The following is an 18,661-nucleotide window of genomic DNA, read 5'->3' on the forward strand; positions in this document are numbered from 1 at the left end:
CACCTTTCTCCACCTTCTCCAGAAAATGTTATCTTTGTAGCTTGGCTGGAATCATCACCACTACAAAGCATCACTTTGATTCCTTGAAACTGCTCATAGCTTTTCTCTGTCTGAATTAAAATGGAGCTCGGATCAGCACCTCAAATTATCTTAGGGTTTTTTTTCCCCAAAAGGGGGGGGGTTCCTATTCCCCATCAATATTGTTTTTGGTGCTCTCAGGTTTGCTTCAGAGGGAAACAAATGGCTTTTACAGGCCATGACTGGAAAAGAGTAACTATTTCCAAACACAACTGGGTCCCAGGCCATAAATTCATTATCTAGAACCTCATGTCAATTTCCCCCTCTGCAATCTACTTTATATTTGTTTGGGAAATAGCAGAACGGAAAGTTATGTACATCATCAAGAGCCCTTGAACAAAGGTGGTATATAGGCAGTCCTCAACTTACAACCACAATTGAGCCCAAAACTTCTATTAAGTGAGACATTTGTTAAGTGAGTTTTGGCCTGTTTTACGACCTTTCTTGCCACCGTTGTTAAGTGAATCACATGACTCTAGGATACAGCAGCAGTCATAAAGTATGAATCAGTTGCCAAGCATCTGAATTTTGATCACGTGATCAACGTGGTGATGCTGCAAAAGTCGTAAGTGTGCAAAAAATGGTCATGTCACATTTTTTAGTGCCGTCATAACTTTGAATGGTCACTAAATGAACTGTTAAGTCTAGAACTAATAAACGGACAGCGGGAATCTGTGCCATATCCATTATTACAGCCCCCAACTTTCAAAAGTCTTCAATCTCACAAAGATTCTGAAATTCATATTTGTTCCCCAAGGACTTACCGTATTTTTCGGAGTATAAGACGCACCTTTCCCCCCCAGAAAAGAGGGTGAAAAACTGGGTGCGTCTTTATACTTCGAATGGAGGTTTCAGAGGCTGAAAAAAGCATCAGAAAAGAAGCTTCAGAAAAGAAGCCCCCAAACAGAGTTTCAGAGGCTTTTTTTCTGAAGCTCTGTTTTGGAGGCTTTCAGAGGCAGTTTTTTCTGAAATGGAGTTTCAGAAGTTTCAGAGGCAGAAAAAAAAGCAAAAAAAAAGCAAGGCACAGAGCTCACAACCAAGGAACCTGTTCAGGGGTGGGTTCTAAAATTTTTTACTACTGGTTCTGTGGGCGTGGCTTATTTTGTGGGCATGGCTTGGTGGTAATATGACTGGGTGGGCGTGGCCAACTTTTCTTTTTTTAAACTTTTAAAAGCATTTTTTCTACAACCTTAAGAGGTTGCAGAAAAAAATGCTTTCAGGAGCCTCTGACGATCAGGCAACTCAGCTGGGATCGCCAGAGGCTTTTAAAGGGATTTTTTTTCCTACAACCTCTTTGGCTGAAGAGATTGCAGAAAAAATGCTTTCAGAAGCCTCTGATGATCCCAGCTGAGCCGTGCGATCATCAGAGGCTTTTTTTTTTACTTTTAAAAGCATTTTTTCGGCCGAAGAGGTAGAAAAAATGCTTTTAAAAGTAAAAAAAAAAAAAAAAAGCCTCTGATGAGGTGGGTGGGGTAAGCGAGTGGCGACCGGGCTGGGGACCGGTTCGGGGGCGTGGCCAGCCAATGTTATTACCAGTTCTCCGAACTACTACAAATTTTTACTGCCGGTTCTTGCGAACCGGTAGCAACCCACCACTGAACCTCTTCCTAAAATTCACCTCTGGGAACAGCTGATTGGGGGTATTCTGGGAGGCCCAATCAGCTTTTTTTCTTATTTTCCTCCCCAAAAACTAAGGTGCATCTTATACTCCAGTGCATCTTATACTCTGAAAAATACTGTACATTGGTTTACAAATAACAATTAATATATCTATGATCGAATGACACATAAAACCTGTCAGGTTAAGGAAAGAAATATGATTATCTTTGGATTACCTAATGAATTCCATGTCTAAACTGGAATTTGAATCTGAGTCTCTGCATATAAATCCAACCCCTCAATATTACATCATCCTGGCTTCAGTTTTCCTTCCTTCCTTCCTTCCCTCCCTCCCTCACTGCTCCTTCCTCTTTCTTTCTTTCTTTCTTTCTTTCTTTCTTTCTTTCTTTCTTTCTTTCTTTCTTTCTTTCTTTCTTTCTTTCTTTCTTCTCAAAGATTCTCTAAACACCCAAGACATAACCATTAAAGTGCCTTGGTCAGATACACAAATAACCTCATCTCTTGAAACAAGAAAGAGTAATCCTTTTAATGTTATCAGTCAGGCCTTCCCTTCTGTAAACACCCACTTCAGCTACTTGTAATTGTTTATAGGAAAATTGAAAGAATGTCCGGTATAACTTTCACCTGGAAAGCTAAATACAGTGGGCTACTGTATTGCTTTTGCTCATTGAATACAAACACTAATGTTCAATGTAGTAATCTATAGTCAAAAATAAATAAATCAACCAATCTGATAGCACATTTTCAGACCAGCAAATATTATTAAAAGGCATAAATTTTGTGAGCTCCAGTTAACTTGATTCGATATGTGAAGCTTACTGCAGCTCCTAAAAGCTTGATATATATTAAAACGTGCAATATGCACTGTTTGGCATTCAAATTGGGGAAAATGTTTGTTAATATTTTCATATCTGAATTTACAAACTGCATTAAAGTTTGCTTCTGAAAGTTGTTCTACTGATTTTTTTTTTGGTGGGAAGGGAGAACCATGTTACCAGCAGAAGCAACATGCATCCTTGATCTTTTGTGATCTATGATTATTTCTGGTGTACGGTTCTGATGTTTTAACATTTGTGTGGAGAACAGACCATGTGTTAGGTCAAATTAGGCAGAAACATTCAAAAGGGTTCAAAACTTTTAAACATTGATGTATGTTGTAATAGCTTTGGAGGTTTTGTTTTGTTTTGGGGGTTTCTTTTCTTTTCTTTTCTTTTTTGCTGTTATAGGATCTGCTTAGGCAATTTATTTTCAAAAATAAAGAGCAATTTTAAATAATTGAATGAGTGCCCTGTACCATTTAAGTTTAAAATAATGTTGAGCAACTCTAGTCTGTAGTTTATATGTAGTGTCCGGGAACTTTGGGGGAGGGGGGCATCAGTGGGCACTTCCCAAAAAAACTGAACACAAAAGAAAAAGACTTGGTGGCACAATTCTCATTTTAAAAGCCCTAGCAATTCCTTAATGCTACCTGCAAAATTTGAGATAATGAACTGAATGTTTATTCTTACTTGCATTGTGGATTTCATAAGGTTATCACCATGCTCTTGGAGGCTGAATTTTAGCTGCAGAAACATGGTCTGCCTCTTCTTTTACAGTTCGTATGTTCAGCTTGGACTTTATGTTTACTTGCCTGAAGTTAATCACTACACAGTGAACTGTCTGTTGAACAAACATGCTTAAGAATTGTGCCTTAAGCACTTAACATTCATTCTAGTAGCAAAGTCAGATGGTGACTGTCAACAGAATTGAACCCAAATTCTCTGCAATGCCTTCCTCTGTTTAGAATATCATTCTCTTGGAAATAAGGTTGACCCCCATTTTTGCTGCTTTTCTGGAAAGTCCCAAAGACATACTTCTGTCAACAGGCCTGGGGATCCCAGGTTGGTACAGAGCTGATCCTGTGGCTTATACAATTGGGTTTGTTACCGTCAAGGTGGGTGGGTGAGTTTTATAGTGTTGTGCTGTGTTATATGTGTGAGTTAGGCAGCCATATAAATCTATTGAATAAATAAGTAAAATATATAAAGTGTGATCACTTAGAAGCAAATTGGATAAATAAATAAATAGCAAGGAACTGCAGTTACAGTATAGAATCCTACTTAACGTTTACATGTTAACATTTATATGCCACTAAGGAAAGTAATGTGGCAGTTCAGGGTAAGCTATCATTAATAAACCGATAGTACCTAGTTGTATATTTATTTGTTTATTTAAAACAGGGATGTCAAACTCAAGGGCCATCAGCTGGATCTGGCCCACAGGGTACTTAAATCTGGTCTGCGGGGCAGGCCTTGAAATATCAAAGGACTGGTTCACAGTGCCTCTGCCAGCTAAAACAGCCTGCATGCAGGCCCCCCCCCCCCATCCCCGTGCCTTGTTTTCGCCCTCCATGACCTCCTGCAGCACTCTGCTGGCCGCAAACGGGCCACGCAGGGCCCCTGCACAGCCTGTTTTTGGCCTCCCTGGCCTCCAGCAGCATTCTGCCAGCCAAAAACAGGTCACATGGCGGCCTCTGCATGGCCTGTTTTGGCTGGCAGAGTGCTGCAGGAGGCCATGGAGGGCGAAAATGAGGCATTGGAGGGGCTGTCTGCAGACCGCCCTGTGCCCTGTTTTGGCCATCAGGGTGTTGCAGGAGGGGTCCATCCGGTCTCCCCACCCCCCCCACCCCCATCTCTGGCCCGCAGAAGAGAATACAATGCTGATCTGGCCCTCAAAGAAATCCAGTTTGACACCCCTGATTTTAAACATTTATGCCACTACCTATCTTATGCCAAATTCTAGGTGGTTCCCAATGCAGGTCATCCTCGTCATACAACAGTTCATTTAGTGACCATTAAAAGTTACAACGGCATTGAAAAAAGTGACTTAAGACTATTTTTTCCCAAGTTACGACTGTTACAGTATTGTCACGTGATCAAAATTCGGATGCTTGGCAACTGACTCATATTTATGACAGTTGCAGTGTCCCAAGGTCATGTGATCACCTTGGGTGACTTCCTTGCAAGCAGAGTCAATGGGGAAGCCAGATTCACTTCACAGCTGTGTTACTAATTTAACAACTGCAGTGATTCATTTTACGACTGTGGCACGAAAGGTTGTAAAATGGGGAGAAATTCACTTAATGAATGTTTCACTTAGCGACAAACTTTTGGCCTCAATTGTGGTCGTAAGTCAAGAACTAGCCGCAGTACTAGGAGTCAGGATCCGAGGTCTTGATCCACATCTTTTAGTGTCTTGGATACCCAAGCAAGACTCAACCCAAGCAAGACAAAGCAGCTATTTATTTAAAAGCTTATTGATTCTGGGGTTGTACCAATATTGGTTTTTCGGGGGTTGCACTTCCCTATGGATAGCAAGCCCTTCATTTTTGGAGTCCTGAGCTCTCGCAGCTGCTTTCAGAAAAAGAGGATCTGGATCTGGAGTCCATGATCTGGAAAGTCTTTGCCCAGGTCCATCCAGTGCACAATTTATGGCTGCCTTTCCATAGAAGACGTACTATACTGACGATAATCACCCGTATGCCTGGATTACTGTAATTTGCTTTACATAAAGATGCTCTTGATAACCACCCAGAAACTCCAGCTGAGGTAAAATAGCATGGCCCTGGTGCTTACTGGGCAACTTTATTATTGCCATGTAACACCACTCCTGTGGGAATCGCATTGGCTAGCAATAGCTTTCTGAATGCAATTCTAAGATGTTGGTTATCACCTATAAAGCCCTTTATGGCTCAGGGATTTGGTATCTATAAGACTGCTTAACCCACCCATTCTGAGTAAACAGAATGCCTGTGGAGGATCCCCACCCACTGAGAGGTATGATGGAGGAAGAGGGAGGCATATTTTGTGGGAGCTGTTCTGGATGGCTTGTGCTCTGAAGCAAGAGTCCTCCCCATTTTTGCAGCCTTCCTGAAAGTTGTAAAAAACCTGGCTCAGAAACCTGCTTCTTCTGCACCTACTAGATCCACATGCAAGATTATTATAAGGGTATTATGTATTTGACAGTTTTGTATTTTATTTTGTATCAGTTATGTTGCTGTGTTCTTGAAAACTCAATTGAGTAGTTAGAGATTGGGGGCTTCATAAATCTGATAAATAAACCAGTAGCATGAGAGGAGGGGAGGGGAGGAGGGATGGGGAGGGAGAGAGAGAGGGAGGGAAGAAGGGAGGGGGGTAGAGAGAGAAAAAAAGAGAAAGAGAAGAAATTCTTAGATGTTGTCTCATGTTTAATAGTTTCAATTTGTACTCTTCCTTCCACTGTGACCACCAGACAGAAAAGGTAATATGAATCACTAAGCTACTTTCAATAGGCAACAATAATTAAAATAAGCATTAATAGACTTAGAAGGCCGAGCTGAAGAGAGAAGTCTTAACTCCCTTGATGATGGTGAAAAAATTAAGACTAAGCAGAAAGGGTCCATATTGTAGTTGAACTGTGGAGTCCTTGGTGTTCTCTAAGCTTGGTGGTTTGCCAGCAGACATTTCATTGCCCAATTAGGTAACATTATCAGTGCCTTTGCACACAGACATTGCATTGATGATGTTACTTAGTTGGGTAATGAAATGTCTACAAGCCAACAATCAAGCTCAGAGAGCACCAAGCCAAGCAAAAAGGGAAAGACAATATGTCATTGCTTGGGAACTTCACAGAAAGTTAGAGAAAAGCAATTAAAAAACTAAAATGCTAGGTGAGGGCATGGAATGATAGCATCCTTAGTTTAAATTGCTAGGAGAATATATTCAGCATTACAAGTAGTCCTCGACTTACAACCACAATTGAGGCCAAAATTTCAGTGGCTAAGCAAGACATTTATTAAGCGAATTTTGCCCTGTTCGAAGACCTTTCTTGCCACAATTGTTAAGTGAATCACTGCAGTTAAGTTAAGTTTGTAATACGGCTGTTAAGTGAATCTGCTTTTCCCATTGACTTTGCTTTTCAGAAGGTTGCAAAAGGGGATCACATGACTCTAAGACATTGCGATTGTTATAAATATGAATCAGTTGCCAAGCATCTGATTTTTGATCACAGGACCATGGGGATGCTGCAACAGTCATAAATGTAGAAAAATGATCATAAGTCATTTTTCTCAGTGACGTCGTAACTTTGAATGGTCACTAATTGAACTGTTGTAACTCAAGGACTATCTGTATATTGCAGTTTCATTTTTAAACTATCTACTAAAACTGTAAATCTGGTTCATTTCTATAAGCCAATTAAGTGTAATATTTATTTTGGCGTTTATTTATTTAAGAAAATGTATAAGGCTGCCCCACTCACTCTCCGTGACTCTGGGTGGCTTACAAACATAAAGTTAGGCTCTTCTGTGTCCGGTAATCATATGTGTAATGAAAAGGGGGAGAAATGCTTTTGGGGGGGGACAAGGCAAATTGGCAATTTAATTACATTCAGTTTTCTCTTAATATAAAATTTAACGATTAGCAGTTAAAATAATCTGTAGTTCAAGGCAATACATTCCTTGCTTAAGGGAAAGAAATAACCTAGGACTTGGTTATTTGTGTTTATGAAGGTAAGAATGGATCTTGCAATGCAGAAAATTCCCTTCAGCTTTATCTTATCTTGAAGTCTCCAAGATCTGAGTACATCAAAGGAAATTGAGTGTTACCTCATCAGCATTGCTGGAGGATAGGAAAACCTTCCTTCTAAAACAGAATTTTTAAGACACGTTACTCAGCTGCATTGACTGACTAATCCATTGTGGATATTCCAAGCTTCCTTTGAATTGTGAGATCATACAATAGCAATAGCATTTAGACTGGTATCTATCTCATAGTGCTTTACAGCATTCTCTGCCCCCAACAATCTGGGTCCTCATTTTACCGACATAGATGGAAGGCTGAGTCAATCTTGAGCCCTGTCAGGATCAAAATCCAGGCTGTGGGCAGAGTTTGCTGCAATACCGCACTTTAACCCCTGCACTAGAAAGGTAAGTTACCGTATTTTTCAGACTATAAGATGCTCTGAAGTATAAGATGCGCCTAGCTTTTGGGAAGGAAAACAAGGGGGAAAAAATCTGCCTCCCAGCAATTTATTTCCTTGCAGCAAACAGCCTGGTCAGCTTCAGCACAGTCTGATTTAGCACAAGCAGCTAATTGGCAGTTGGATCGGCCTCCTGGAATACCGCCTATCAGCTGTTTCAGGCTGCGGGAATCATCACCGCCATCGCTGCCGATCACTGCTGCTGCCTATCGCTGCCTCTAGGCACTCAATTTTCAGCCTCTGTGCACCCCATTTTCAGCCTCCATGTGTCCCGTTTTTGGCCTGTTCCAGGTAGCAGGGATCATTACCGCTCCGCCTATCCCCACCATCTGGAATGGGCCAAAAATGGGAGGCCCGGAGGCTGAAAACAGGACACATGGAGGCTGAAAATGGGGTGTGCAGAGGCAGTGGTAGCAGCAATGGGTGGCGGCGGCGGGAGGTGGCGATCCCTGCAGCCTGGAATAACTGATAGGTGGCATTCTGGGAGTCCGATCCAACCACCAATCAGCTACTTGTGCTAAATCAGGCTGTGCTGAAACTGACCAAGCTATTTGCTGCAAGGAAGTAAATTGCTGGGAGGCAGAGGCCGAAGGGTGGGGACTGGCAGGTGGGTGGGGCTTCGGCAACATTCACTATATAAAATGCACAGACATTTCCACCCACTTTTTTTGGGGGGAGTGCGTCTTATACACCGAAAAATACAGTAAAAGGCTAGTAGAGTCATTGGTTTGGTGGATGGACAGCTATATAAATTGGATAAATAAATAAACAATGCCATGTTAATCTGTGGCAGCAATCTTCCACGCAAACCTGCCCTAGAAAGAAATCTTATGGAATTGTTGCCTTTCAAATTCTAAAAAAATAGTTATTGTAAAGAGGCAAATATATGAGTATTGAAAGGTGTAACAATTGTGCTTGAAATTATCCAGAAAATATAAAACATCTGAGACCCCAGAGAGAGGAGAGGTAAGGTTCAATCATTACATTACAGGTACATCATTTGCAGACAAGGTCTCAATGTGCTGGATAGTTCTTTAGAACCTGACCTACAAATGCATAAATCAAAATAAATACAAAATTATAAGCATGTTTGATTTGCAAAATATGTTCCAATCACAAAATCCAACTTTTACTGGTGAAATATTTTTAAAGGATTAAATCATGTATTTATTGATTATAGGAAGTCAGGTGACACGTTTTATATTTTATTTCTATTAAAATGTTACACACTACAGCTAAAGTTTTTACACATAATTCTTAAAGGTTTGTTTTGTTTTGTTTTGACCATTTTACAATTACAAAAATCCACTACATATTTATCCAGTGTTTAGAAAGGCAAAATTGGAATACATAAATACACATTTAAGTATAAATACAGTAAGAAAATAAACGGATGTATGTGTTTAATAAATTAATCATAAATAGAGCATTGACAATGAAGTGCTAGTTGAAGAAAATGTTTTCTTCTGATTTCTATACAACCTTATTATATACAAGAACTTTTTAAAAAGAGTAATGTTCCAAATTTTATTTCAAACTTCCAAAATGTAAATATTGAAATCTTAACTTGTAAAATGTCATACAAGAAAAAAGTATCATATTTTTCAGAGTACAAGATGCACCTTTTTCCCCCCTAAAAGGGGGTGAAAATTTGGGTGCATCTTATACACTGAATGTAGCCCCGCCCACCCACTGGCCCCCACCCTTGGCCTCTGCCTCCCAGCAATTTATGTCCTTGCAGCAAGCAGCAAGAAGAAACAGTCCATTTCAGCTTCGGCCTAATTAGCACAAGTTGATTGTCCCTTGGATTGGCCTCCCGACTCTCAGCTGTTTCAGGCTGCAGGGATTGCCTACTGCTGCGCGGGCCTCTGCTGCTTGCTGCAAGGAGGTAAATTGCTGGGAGCAGATTTTTTTTTCTTGTGCTAATCAAGCTATGTTGAAACCGAAAATGAAAGTAAAGCAGGCTATTTGCTGTTTGCTGCAATGAGGCAAAATTGCTGGAAGGCAGAGGCAGATTTCTTTTTCTTGTTTTCCTCACCAAAAAAGGTATAGTCCGGAGCGATTTATACTCCGAAAAATATGGTATATGAAGTCCTGCTAAATGTCTATGGAGATTCCCAGTCATCCAGGGCCATGGTTGTTCCAAAGGTCTTGTTCAATCAGACACAATTCGAAAGGCAACTGAACTTTTCTTGGTTTTTTTGCTTCTAATTGAAGCTTCTTCAGTTCTAGAGAAGCTTCTTGGATGAGGAGCAAAACATTTTCAAGGGAAAAAACCCCAAGAAAGTCCAGTTGCCATTTGAACACCACCTTTGGAACTGCTGCTAACTTTAATGTAGATTACATTGCATCACTTTCAGTAGGAATTTAAAACAGCCTGGACTACATCCAAAGCATCTCCTATATGAAATGGCAGCTTTTATCTATTTGGCCTGCCTTTTTCCACCTGGAGCTACTGAGAAGAATCAGGCAATGTCTGAGGACTCTGGGAATTTCAGTCACAGCATATCAGGAAAGTAACTTGTTGGGAGAAAATGTACTCATCTATATTTGTTGAGAATTAATGTTACTTTCATTGAGAAAAAAAATAGTAATGTAGTAGAAAGTCTGGACAAAGTTATCCAATCTGTAAGTGAATAATTAAAACTGAATATAGATTTTTTAAAAACATTTTTGGCATGTCTAAAGAAGCACATATTTTAGTTTTACAACATTGTTCAGTAAGCAAAATAGACATTTGTTGTCAATCTACAGAGAAATCAGAATGATTTAGCTGCATCACCTTTTTCCTTGTTTTCCTAGATTGCAGCCTAACCAATTTTGGTTTTTTCCCCAAAAAAATTAGCTCTTCATACAGTTGCAATTGTTCCTGAACAAACTTACATCCCTGGAAAGTCTTTATACCATTTAGCAACAAATATTGTCTTGCTAATAAAACATGACAGTTTTATTATTTAATCTCTCCTATTAAAGTTGAAGTTTATATTACCTTAATTATGATAATTACCTTCCAATAGCCAATTTCCTTAAAAACACAGAAGTCTGAGAAATATAGTGAGATCTAGCATGTATCAAAAATGTATAATTCCCTTTTGTTTACTTAGTTGTGGCTAATTTATTTCTAACACTAATTCTGTTTAAATACATCGAACAGGAATGACCAAATTCTTTGATTGAACAGCAGTTATTGGGACTCAGAGATAAGTGGAAGCAATGAAGCAGTAATGTTTTTATGGGTTTGTCTTTCCAAAGATCTTCCAAAGCAAAAGAAATTCTGCAGGCTTTGAATGTTTCTCATTTCTAAAAAAAACATTTTGAAGGAACTTTTCTAACTATTTTACAGATGAGAGAAAAAGAGGGTGAATGAATATAGCTTTCTTGGAATTAGTATTGCTTTACAAAGGTGGCATCATATTTACACATTTGTCATGTTTAAGTTATCATATGAACAAATACAATCCTAACCTCTTGGTAACTTCTCTATAAAATCTAATTAATGAAGCAGAAATTATTAACCAAAACTAGGACTTTGTACTAAGGATACTTCAGAAGTGATACCAAAGGGATCCATGCTGTCAGTTTCCACTGGTTGATGAAAAATACCAGATTCCAAATTTTGCCTGGTATCACTATATTCTCCAAAATCTGTAGTTTCCACTGGCACAGTGTTCATCATAGGTAGGAAATGAGACAATGGAAGAAAGTCTTTTCCTTTGTATTGTTGTCTTTGCCTAGCATTACTTAAAGACACCAAGATTCCATATTTCTTTGACTTGTAGATGTTGTAGCCATCTGGACGTATCTCCTCTTCAAATGAGCAATTCTCTGTGGTATATATAAGCTGAAAAGAAAAAAAAGTAAACATTACTGCATACTGCATGAGTTTATAAGTCTCTTAAATGGCAGATGAAGCAACATTGTCCAAATAATCAGTGGAATTATCTATTTGGCTACAAGATAATTAAATATGATATTCCTTAGAGAGATTAAATTGAATTTCTTATTTCACAGAGCTAAAATAATCTTAAGGGAATCTCAAGAAGAAACAGAGGAAGTATTTATAAATTAGGTTATAAGAAGCATTTATAACTAAGTATAGTCTGTAACAAGTTACTAAAGGAATGGCGATCAATTTTACAACAAGGTTCGTTTTGATTTCTCCAATTTTATTTGATTGGAGGGAAATAAATATTCTCAATTCCTGATTGTTCATCAAACAATTTATTGCTTGTGTGTTGTTTCCACTATAGATAAAAAATAAAGGGATTATCATAGTTCAAACTGAATGCTTTTGTGGGTACTAATATATGCTGTGGAAAACAACAAAGGAAGTTTCATAGTAAAAGAGACTGGGGCATGATAAAAATGTTGTCATGCAAGACTTAATTATGGGTTAAAGTACTGAATGAGTTTCTTTTTTTAACCACCTAATGAGGCAAATAAGCAGTGTCAATCTGACTTACTTATGTCCTTTCAGTATCTCAGTTTGACATCTGCTTAGATCAGGTAACTTTGAGATATTTTGAGCTTCAGTTCTCAATAGTTTTAGCAGCATGGGTAATGGTAAACAATTGTTAGAATTCTAGCCAAAACAATCTGGTGCATACCAGTTTGTCTACCCTTGCCCTAGATTACAAGGAGGATTTTTATATTCTATAAAAACACAGATGCAAAAATTTGAATTATGCGAATAATGGAATGAAGATTGTTATAAAGGCTATTCCAGGGATATTAACATAACGCTCTAGTGCGGAATTAAACCTGGAAATCTTAGCTGCAGCCTTCAACGTCGACAAAAGTCATTACCAAAATTAATTTGTAATGTAACAGAAATAGAAAACTATTAAATACAATGATTGGAATTAGTTGTATCAATTACATTTCATTTGCATTAGCTATAAATGAAATAATATAAATATTTTTGGCAAAATAGCTCCGGCGTATTCAGATTAGCTGCAAACCTTGGCCCACTAAAATTGCCAATTGTATTTGATGATGCCAAAGCAACCTTTGCACAATAGTTGCTTAAGGACAGTGCCATCCAGCCATTTTTACAGTTGGAAATGGGTCTTTTTCTCAATACATATTCCAGGACAACCTAATAGAAATACAAGTAGTCCTCAATTTACAACAGTTTGTTTAGTGACGGTTCAAAGTTACAATGGTACAGAAAAAGTGACATGCCCGTTTTTCATACTTATGGCTATTGCTGCATCCCCCTGGTCATGTGATCAAAATTCAAATGCTTGGGAACTGACTCATATTTATGACGGTTGCAGTGTCCCAGCATCATGTGATCACGTTTGTCAGGCAAAGTTAAAGATTCATTTAACAACCATGTTCTTAACACCTGCAGAGATTCATTTAACACCTGTGGCAGGAAACATAAAATGGGGCAAAACTTAATTAACCGTCTCACAGAAATTTTATGTTCAATTTTGATGGGAAGTCAAGGGCTATCTTTATAAGTTGCTGAGGGAGAAGGTTTGCCTCCCTCATATACATTTTATGTATGTATTTTCATACATATTTCCCACGAGAAAATTCCCACAAACTTCGTCATGTAACAGACTTGAAAAATACGGCAATGGATTTTGAAAATTACACAGATCAATTTGGAATTAAGGCCCGAGATTTTCCTGTTGGGGGCAAAACCTTTGAATGTTAAATCAGATATATGGTTCTTGTTGATTCACATTATTACTGCAGCAAGATTAGCGTATGCGCAGGAGTGGAAAAATCAATACTTACCGATGGATTTGAAAATAATATATAAAATTAATGAGTGTGCGGAATCAGATAGATTAACTAGATTGATCAATGGTAAAAATTTCAGAATTTTATAACAGTTGGAAATTATGGTACAATTGGGTCCAGAAAAGGTGGGATAGAATAAATATATGATGATGTATATATATGATGGCAAGTATGTATGTATAAAGGAATGACTTTATATTTATGGACAATGTACTCACATTACACCATGGTGGCAGGATTGTATATTTCATTTGTGTATTGATGCATAGAATATATTAATAAAAATTATATTAAAAAAAATCTGGACAATCATTAGAAAGTCAGAAAGATCTTTAGAAAACTCTCTTTCCTGCCATTGCATGCTCATCCATGCTTTTCCAACCCATATCTGATAGCCCTAATTGAACTTCACTTCCCCAAATTACTGGACGTTATGCTGGAAACTGAAACCCAGGACATCCGGAAAACTGGGGAAAGCTGGAATAAAACTTATTTGATGATGTAAATGGAACAAATGCATTGTATATTCAGAGCAACGGAAACAAAGGTGTTCATAATTCAGAAATGTTAACACTATGAAGAATGTGGCCATCATTTCAGAAAGTTTTAGTTCCTTTGTGCCACCGTTGTTTTTCCTAAAACTCTGGTGTTACTCTGGTTCAGTCATTAGAGGTAACTGAACTCTTGGTCAATAAAAAAAAGTATTGCTGATTACGTAGAATGCTTCAGTGATAAGAGAAAATTGTGTTCTTGCACAAGCTCTTTCTCAGTCAAGCATCTGCACCATACGTTTATCTGGCATACAAAACAGCCTGAAAATTCCATGACTTATTGCTGAGTATTTTATAGCAGAATTCCTTCAGAGAGACACATAGGCTTCAAATACAGGTTCTTGCTTCTTCACCAATAGATTGGGCGGTCAGTCATTTGGAAAACATGTTTTTACTCTGTTGTCAAGATTAGCAACGGCTTGAAATCTGAAGTTGCCATCATGACAATCACTTAATAGCACAACTTTGAAAATCAGTACCATGCTTTGTCACCGTTGTGATTATGATAGGAATTGAGTAGGAAATATGCAAAAATAGTAGTGCATGCCCTACAATAGGCTCAACAGTTTAAAAGAGAGAAAGAAGTACATCCAAAATTCCTCCCACTGACACACCCTAAACCCAGGGGAAGAAAGAAAATCATGCTCCTTAATGTTAGATGAAGACTGGGGAAACTCTGATTTAAAATCCTGCTTCAGCTATGGATAATAGCTTCAGCTATTATCACGGAATATTTGGGACCGTTCATTATCTTTCAGGCAAAACTACATTGCACACTTGTAAAGAAAACTGGACAAGTGGGTGCTGTTTACACTGCTTTTAAGCACTTGGAAGAAAGGAGAAATATAATAAGTAAATTGTCCCAATTATTGTGCCTCTGTGGTGTATAGGTCTATAGCCTGTTTTATTTTCTTGATTCATTGATTAATTAAAATAAAAACAAGCTCGCAATTCAGAGTTTAATCGAGTGTCTTTAGTGATATGCTTAGCAAGGTTTAGTTCTAAATAGATATAATTGCACAAAATTACATAGATAAACAATATTTTGGGAGGATACATGATAATCCTTATTTTAATGAAGGGACAGCTTTAAACAGTATTATCGTATTCCAAGCAGAAAGTATGTCAGATTTGAAGCTCGCTATTTAAATCTCTAGTTACTATGGAAAAGTTAACTTTTAGTACACTACGTATTTTCATTTTTGAAAGGAAGTGAATTTTAATGTAACAGGCTGAGCATTATGAATGGAAGCAGTGATTGTAATTATCTAAAGTTATACCTTTAAAAGAACGTAAGAAGCATTATATCTATAATGTAAGAATGCCCTTCCTAGCCAAAAATAAGCAAAAATATTGCTGTGTCATCAACTACGCACTCAGTCCCTGAAAGGTCAATGAAAACAACAGGATTAAAAAATAATTGAAAATAGGAGGTTTCCTTGCCTGGTTCAGGTTAGTTGAATGAGGGATCCAGTTTAATGTACTGCAACTTGCTGTATACTTATTTTCCAATTTGAAATTGCATTAGGAATATTGATTTCAATAGGACAGAATAACATTATGTTTGGGTGACCCTGAGGTTCTGGTGAGAAGTTACATTTGGTTAATTGAGGGAGCTATGTAACGCTGATGACCATTACTACCTATCAGTATTTCCTAGGGTATTTATATCTTTATTTATACTTATTTATTATTATGTAATACCTATACTTGGTGTGGAAAAAACAGTAAAAAAGTCCCAAAGTATTTAAGTTAACGTTTAAGTGCTTCATTCATTAGCAGTTATAAAAGATTTTTTTTAAAAAATCTATAACACTGGCCATTTGGTCTTTTTAAAATCTAAATAAAAGGAGTTCCACATCTACATCTACAGCAGTGATGGGTTGCCCCCGGTTCGCACCGGTTCTATAGAACCGGTAGTAAAACTGGCGGGAAGCTCTGCCCACCGACCCCAACTCACCAAAATGCTTCTGCACGTGCGCGGCCCCACTGCAAACCGGTAGTAAAGGTAAGTAGAACCCTCCCCTGATCTACAGTGTACTGTTCTGCTGCTCAAGCCACTATATAGCACATTACTAGTGCTCAAAGGTTGAGGTAGCCAGACAACAAGCATTCTGGAAAACTCACAAACACCCTGCCAGCTTCTGTTCCTTTCTCTCTGTTTGTTCTTATTTATCCTGCTTGTTAGACTTGCAATGCTTCCCTTTTCTGCAGGTTTTTTTTTTAAACCGATTTTAAGAGTGCCACATCTTGCTGCAAAGATCCAGATGACCAGCAGATGGGAGTCAATGGTTAGCTTTCCGTCCTTTGGATTCTGCTGCTGTAATACCAACTCTTAGCTAGCTCCTATACAACTATGTTTGCTACCAACACAACGCAAAGGGTACACTGTGTAAACGGTCTCATTAATTGATCAGAAATAGCACCTAATTTTTATTATTTTCCCACCTGGCCACCTCTACAAGGAAATAACCCCACCTCCAGAGTATTAAAGGAGGGTAACCAACAGAAAGCTTTATGAATCTATACCTTTCTGAAATAGAAGGGAGCTGACATTATTCAATAAAGAACGCGAGGTCCGGATTCTTTTCTCCATGCCAGGGATGGAGAGCTGTATTTGGATGCGGGGGGTGGGGGGGGGGACCCAGACACAAATGGCTAGCGAGCCAGCAAACTTAGTGGGTGGCCTCTCAAGAGATTTACGCGCTTCTTTCTCCTTCTCCCCTCCCTCAAAGGTTACCGTGAGGACAGGGCGCGATAAGGATCTATCTTCTGCCTGGAGCCCCGAAAACAGGTCCCCAAAGAAACGTAAACAAATAGTAACTCTGTAGCCTTGTAAGTTCTGGAATGTGTGGCTGAGCCCGCCTTTATCTAGGCTGCCACGGTGCTGCAAGAAGTAGCACCCAAAAGACCGTTGCTCTCTTTCATCCCCACTATTCCTTCCAAAATCCAATGTAAATGATCAGTGTCTTCCTGCAACACTTGGCGATCCTGTGTGAAGGGGGGGGGGGGTCCCCTCCTCCTCCTCCTCCTCCTTCTCTTCTTCTTCTTCTCTGGCGAGCCCAAAGAAACTCCTCCTTTCGCGCTACAAGCTTTACTTTAAAGAGCCGGGAAAGCGCGCCCTTCCCGCGCCACGTTTTTAAGGACCTTGGCGCAAACTTGTCCCAAGTCCCCGCGTGGGGCGCGTCTCGCCTGGTTTGCGAGCGGAGAGGCAAGACAAAGCCGTTCCCGATCGGGAGGAAAGGATACCAAGAGAAGGCATAGCCTATCCCTGTCGTGGTTTTTTTTTATTATTATTATTATTATTTTACCAGTTTAGTCACTCACCAGCCCGTGCAGCCTGCCTTCCTCTTCCATACACAGGTAGCGAGAGCTGTGCACGCCCTTGATGGCCACCGTGCGAAGCGCTACTGCTCGGATCTCCAGCAAACCTGCGCGGGCGGGACAAACAAAAACCGTTGTAGGATTAATGTATTCCGTGGGGAGGAAAATTGCCTTCGGGGAAAGGAAAGGATCTCTCTTCTCCCAACACACACACACACACACACCCCGCCTCCAGATCCTCAGGAAGGATAGAGCGAGCCCATGAACAAAAGCAGGGATCTTTGTAAAGAGGAGGGAGAAATTGGGTGGGTCCCCCCTCCAAACTCCTTGGAGGAGGCATCCACCCAATTGCATCCACCCACTTGCTCCTTCCTCTTTACAAAGATCCCTGCTTTTTGTTCATGGGTTCGCTCTATCCTTTGGAAGTGGGGGGGGGGGAATCAAAGAAAGCCCCAAGGGAGGCCCGGGATTATTTCAGGATCTGGGTTTTCCTCGCGTTCTCAGGGAGCGCAGTTTCAAAGAGGCCACGAAAAAGGAAGGAGTGGGGGGAAGGAGTTTGGGGTTAAGAAGACGCAGCGAGGTGAGGAGGGGAAGCTCCCCGAGCCAAAGCGTCCGCTTCCAAAAGTGAGGGAAGGGACCGCGGGAAGGATGACCTGCTTGAAAGCGGGAGGAAGGAGGACCCACGTCGGAGCGTTGAGGCTACTTACTGTGTCGACTCTGAGTAGCGGCGCCGTCCACTCGGCCGTCGCCGTGGATCCTCAGGAAATAGCTGAACAGTCCGTGCCGGCTGGCCGTGTAGAGGTGCCTGAACCGGATAGGGTCCCCCCAGCCGTAGTAAACGTGCGGTCCAGCATCGGCCAGAGGCACCGACTTGACGGCCGTGGCGAAGCAAAGGCCCAGCAGAGCCAGGGGCGCGGCGCGGGTTTTGCAGACCTCCATCCCCATCCTAGCAGAAGGAGCGGCTGAGGGTGGGTGGCTGAGGGGGTGGAATGGGGGTGGGGAGGGGGCTTCCCTCCAAGCCCTAAAGACCGTAAACACCGCGCCGCGAGGTTCCTAAGCTGGGGAGGGTGGGGGAAGAGATCCCAGCCTGGGGGAGATGGAGGGGCTTCGTGGAGCGAATGTCGGAAGCAGCAGGCGAGCCCCTTCCTTTTATAGCTCTCGCTGATCAGCCCAATCGATAAGGCGAATGCCGATTCCAATACAGACCCCGCTCCTCAGCAAGTGCTCCGGCCAATTCCCGCCCCGTCGTATTGATCTGGATGACATCACTGCCCAGAGGACACCCTGCAGGCTTCAGCTTCTGACCTGCTCTGGGACGAGGTGGAGCTCGCATT

At 40.3% G+C, this 18,661-nt stretch overlaps 1 protein-coding gene across 1 annotated transcript; it reads right to left on the minus strand.

Annotated features, from left to right (window-relative positions):
• Nucleotides 1-11,206: 11,206 nt before the first annotated feature.
• FGF19 (fibroblast growth factor 19) lies at nucleotides 11,207-18,272 on the minus strand. Its single transcript, XM_070957562.1, has 3 exons — nucleotides 18,035-18,272; nucleotides 17,331-17,434; nucleotides 11,207-11,536 (listed from the first exon to the last, which is right to left on the minus strand). Exons 1-3 carry the CDS (start codon nucleotides 18,270-18,272, stop codon nucleotides 11,207-11,209), a joined length of 672 nt encoding a protein of 223 aa, XP_070813663.1.
• Between the last annotated feature and the right edge of the window lie 389 nt (nucleotides 18,273-18,661).

The sequence above is a fragment of the Pituophis catenifer genome, unplaced genomic scaffold (assembly GCF_029215685.1).
Source record: "Pituophis catenifer annectens isolate HBS135680 unplaced genomic scaffold, rPitCat1.0.hap2 SCAF_1, whole genome shotgun sequence".
NCBI classification, from domain to species: domain Eukaryota; kingdom Metazoa; phylum Chordata; class Lepidosauria; order Squamata; family Colubridae; genus Pituophis; species Pituophis catenifer.

Excerpts from the sequence above, each read along its gene's own strand:
- FGF19 (XM_070957562.1), bottom strand. The coding sequence starts at position 18,272 with ATGGGGATGGAGGTCTGCAAAACCCGCGCCGCGCCCCTGGCTCTGCTG. Across the intron at positions 17,435-18,034 it reads CGCTACTCAGAGTCGACACA|GTTTGCTGGAGATCCGAGCA; the intron begins GTAAGTAGCCTC and ends CCGCCCGCGCAG. Across the intron at positions 11,537-17,330 it reads AAGGCAGGCTGCACGGGCTG|CTTATATATACCACAGAGAA; the intron begins GTGAGTGACTAA and ends TTTTCTTTTCAG.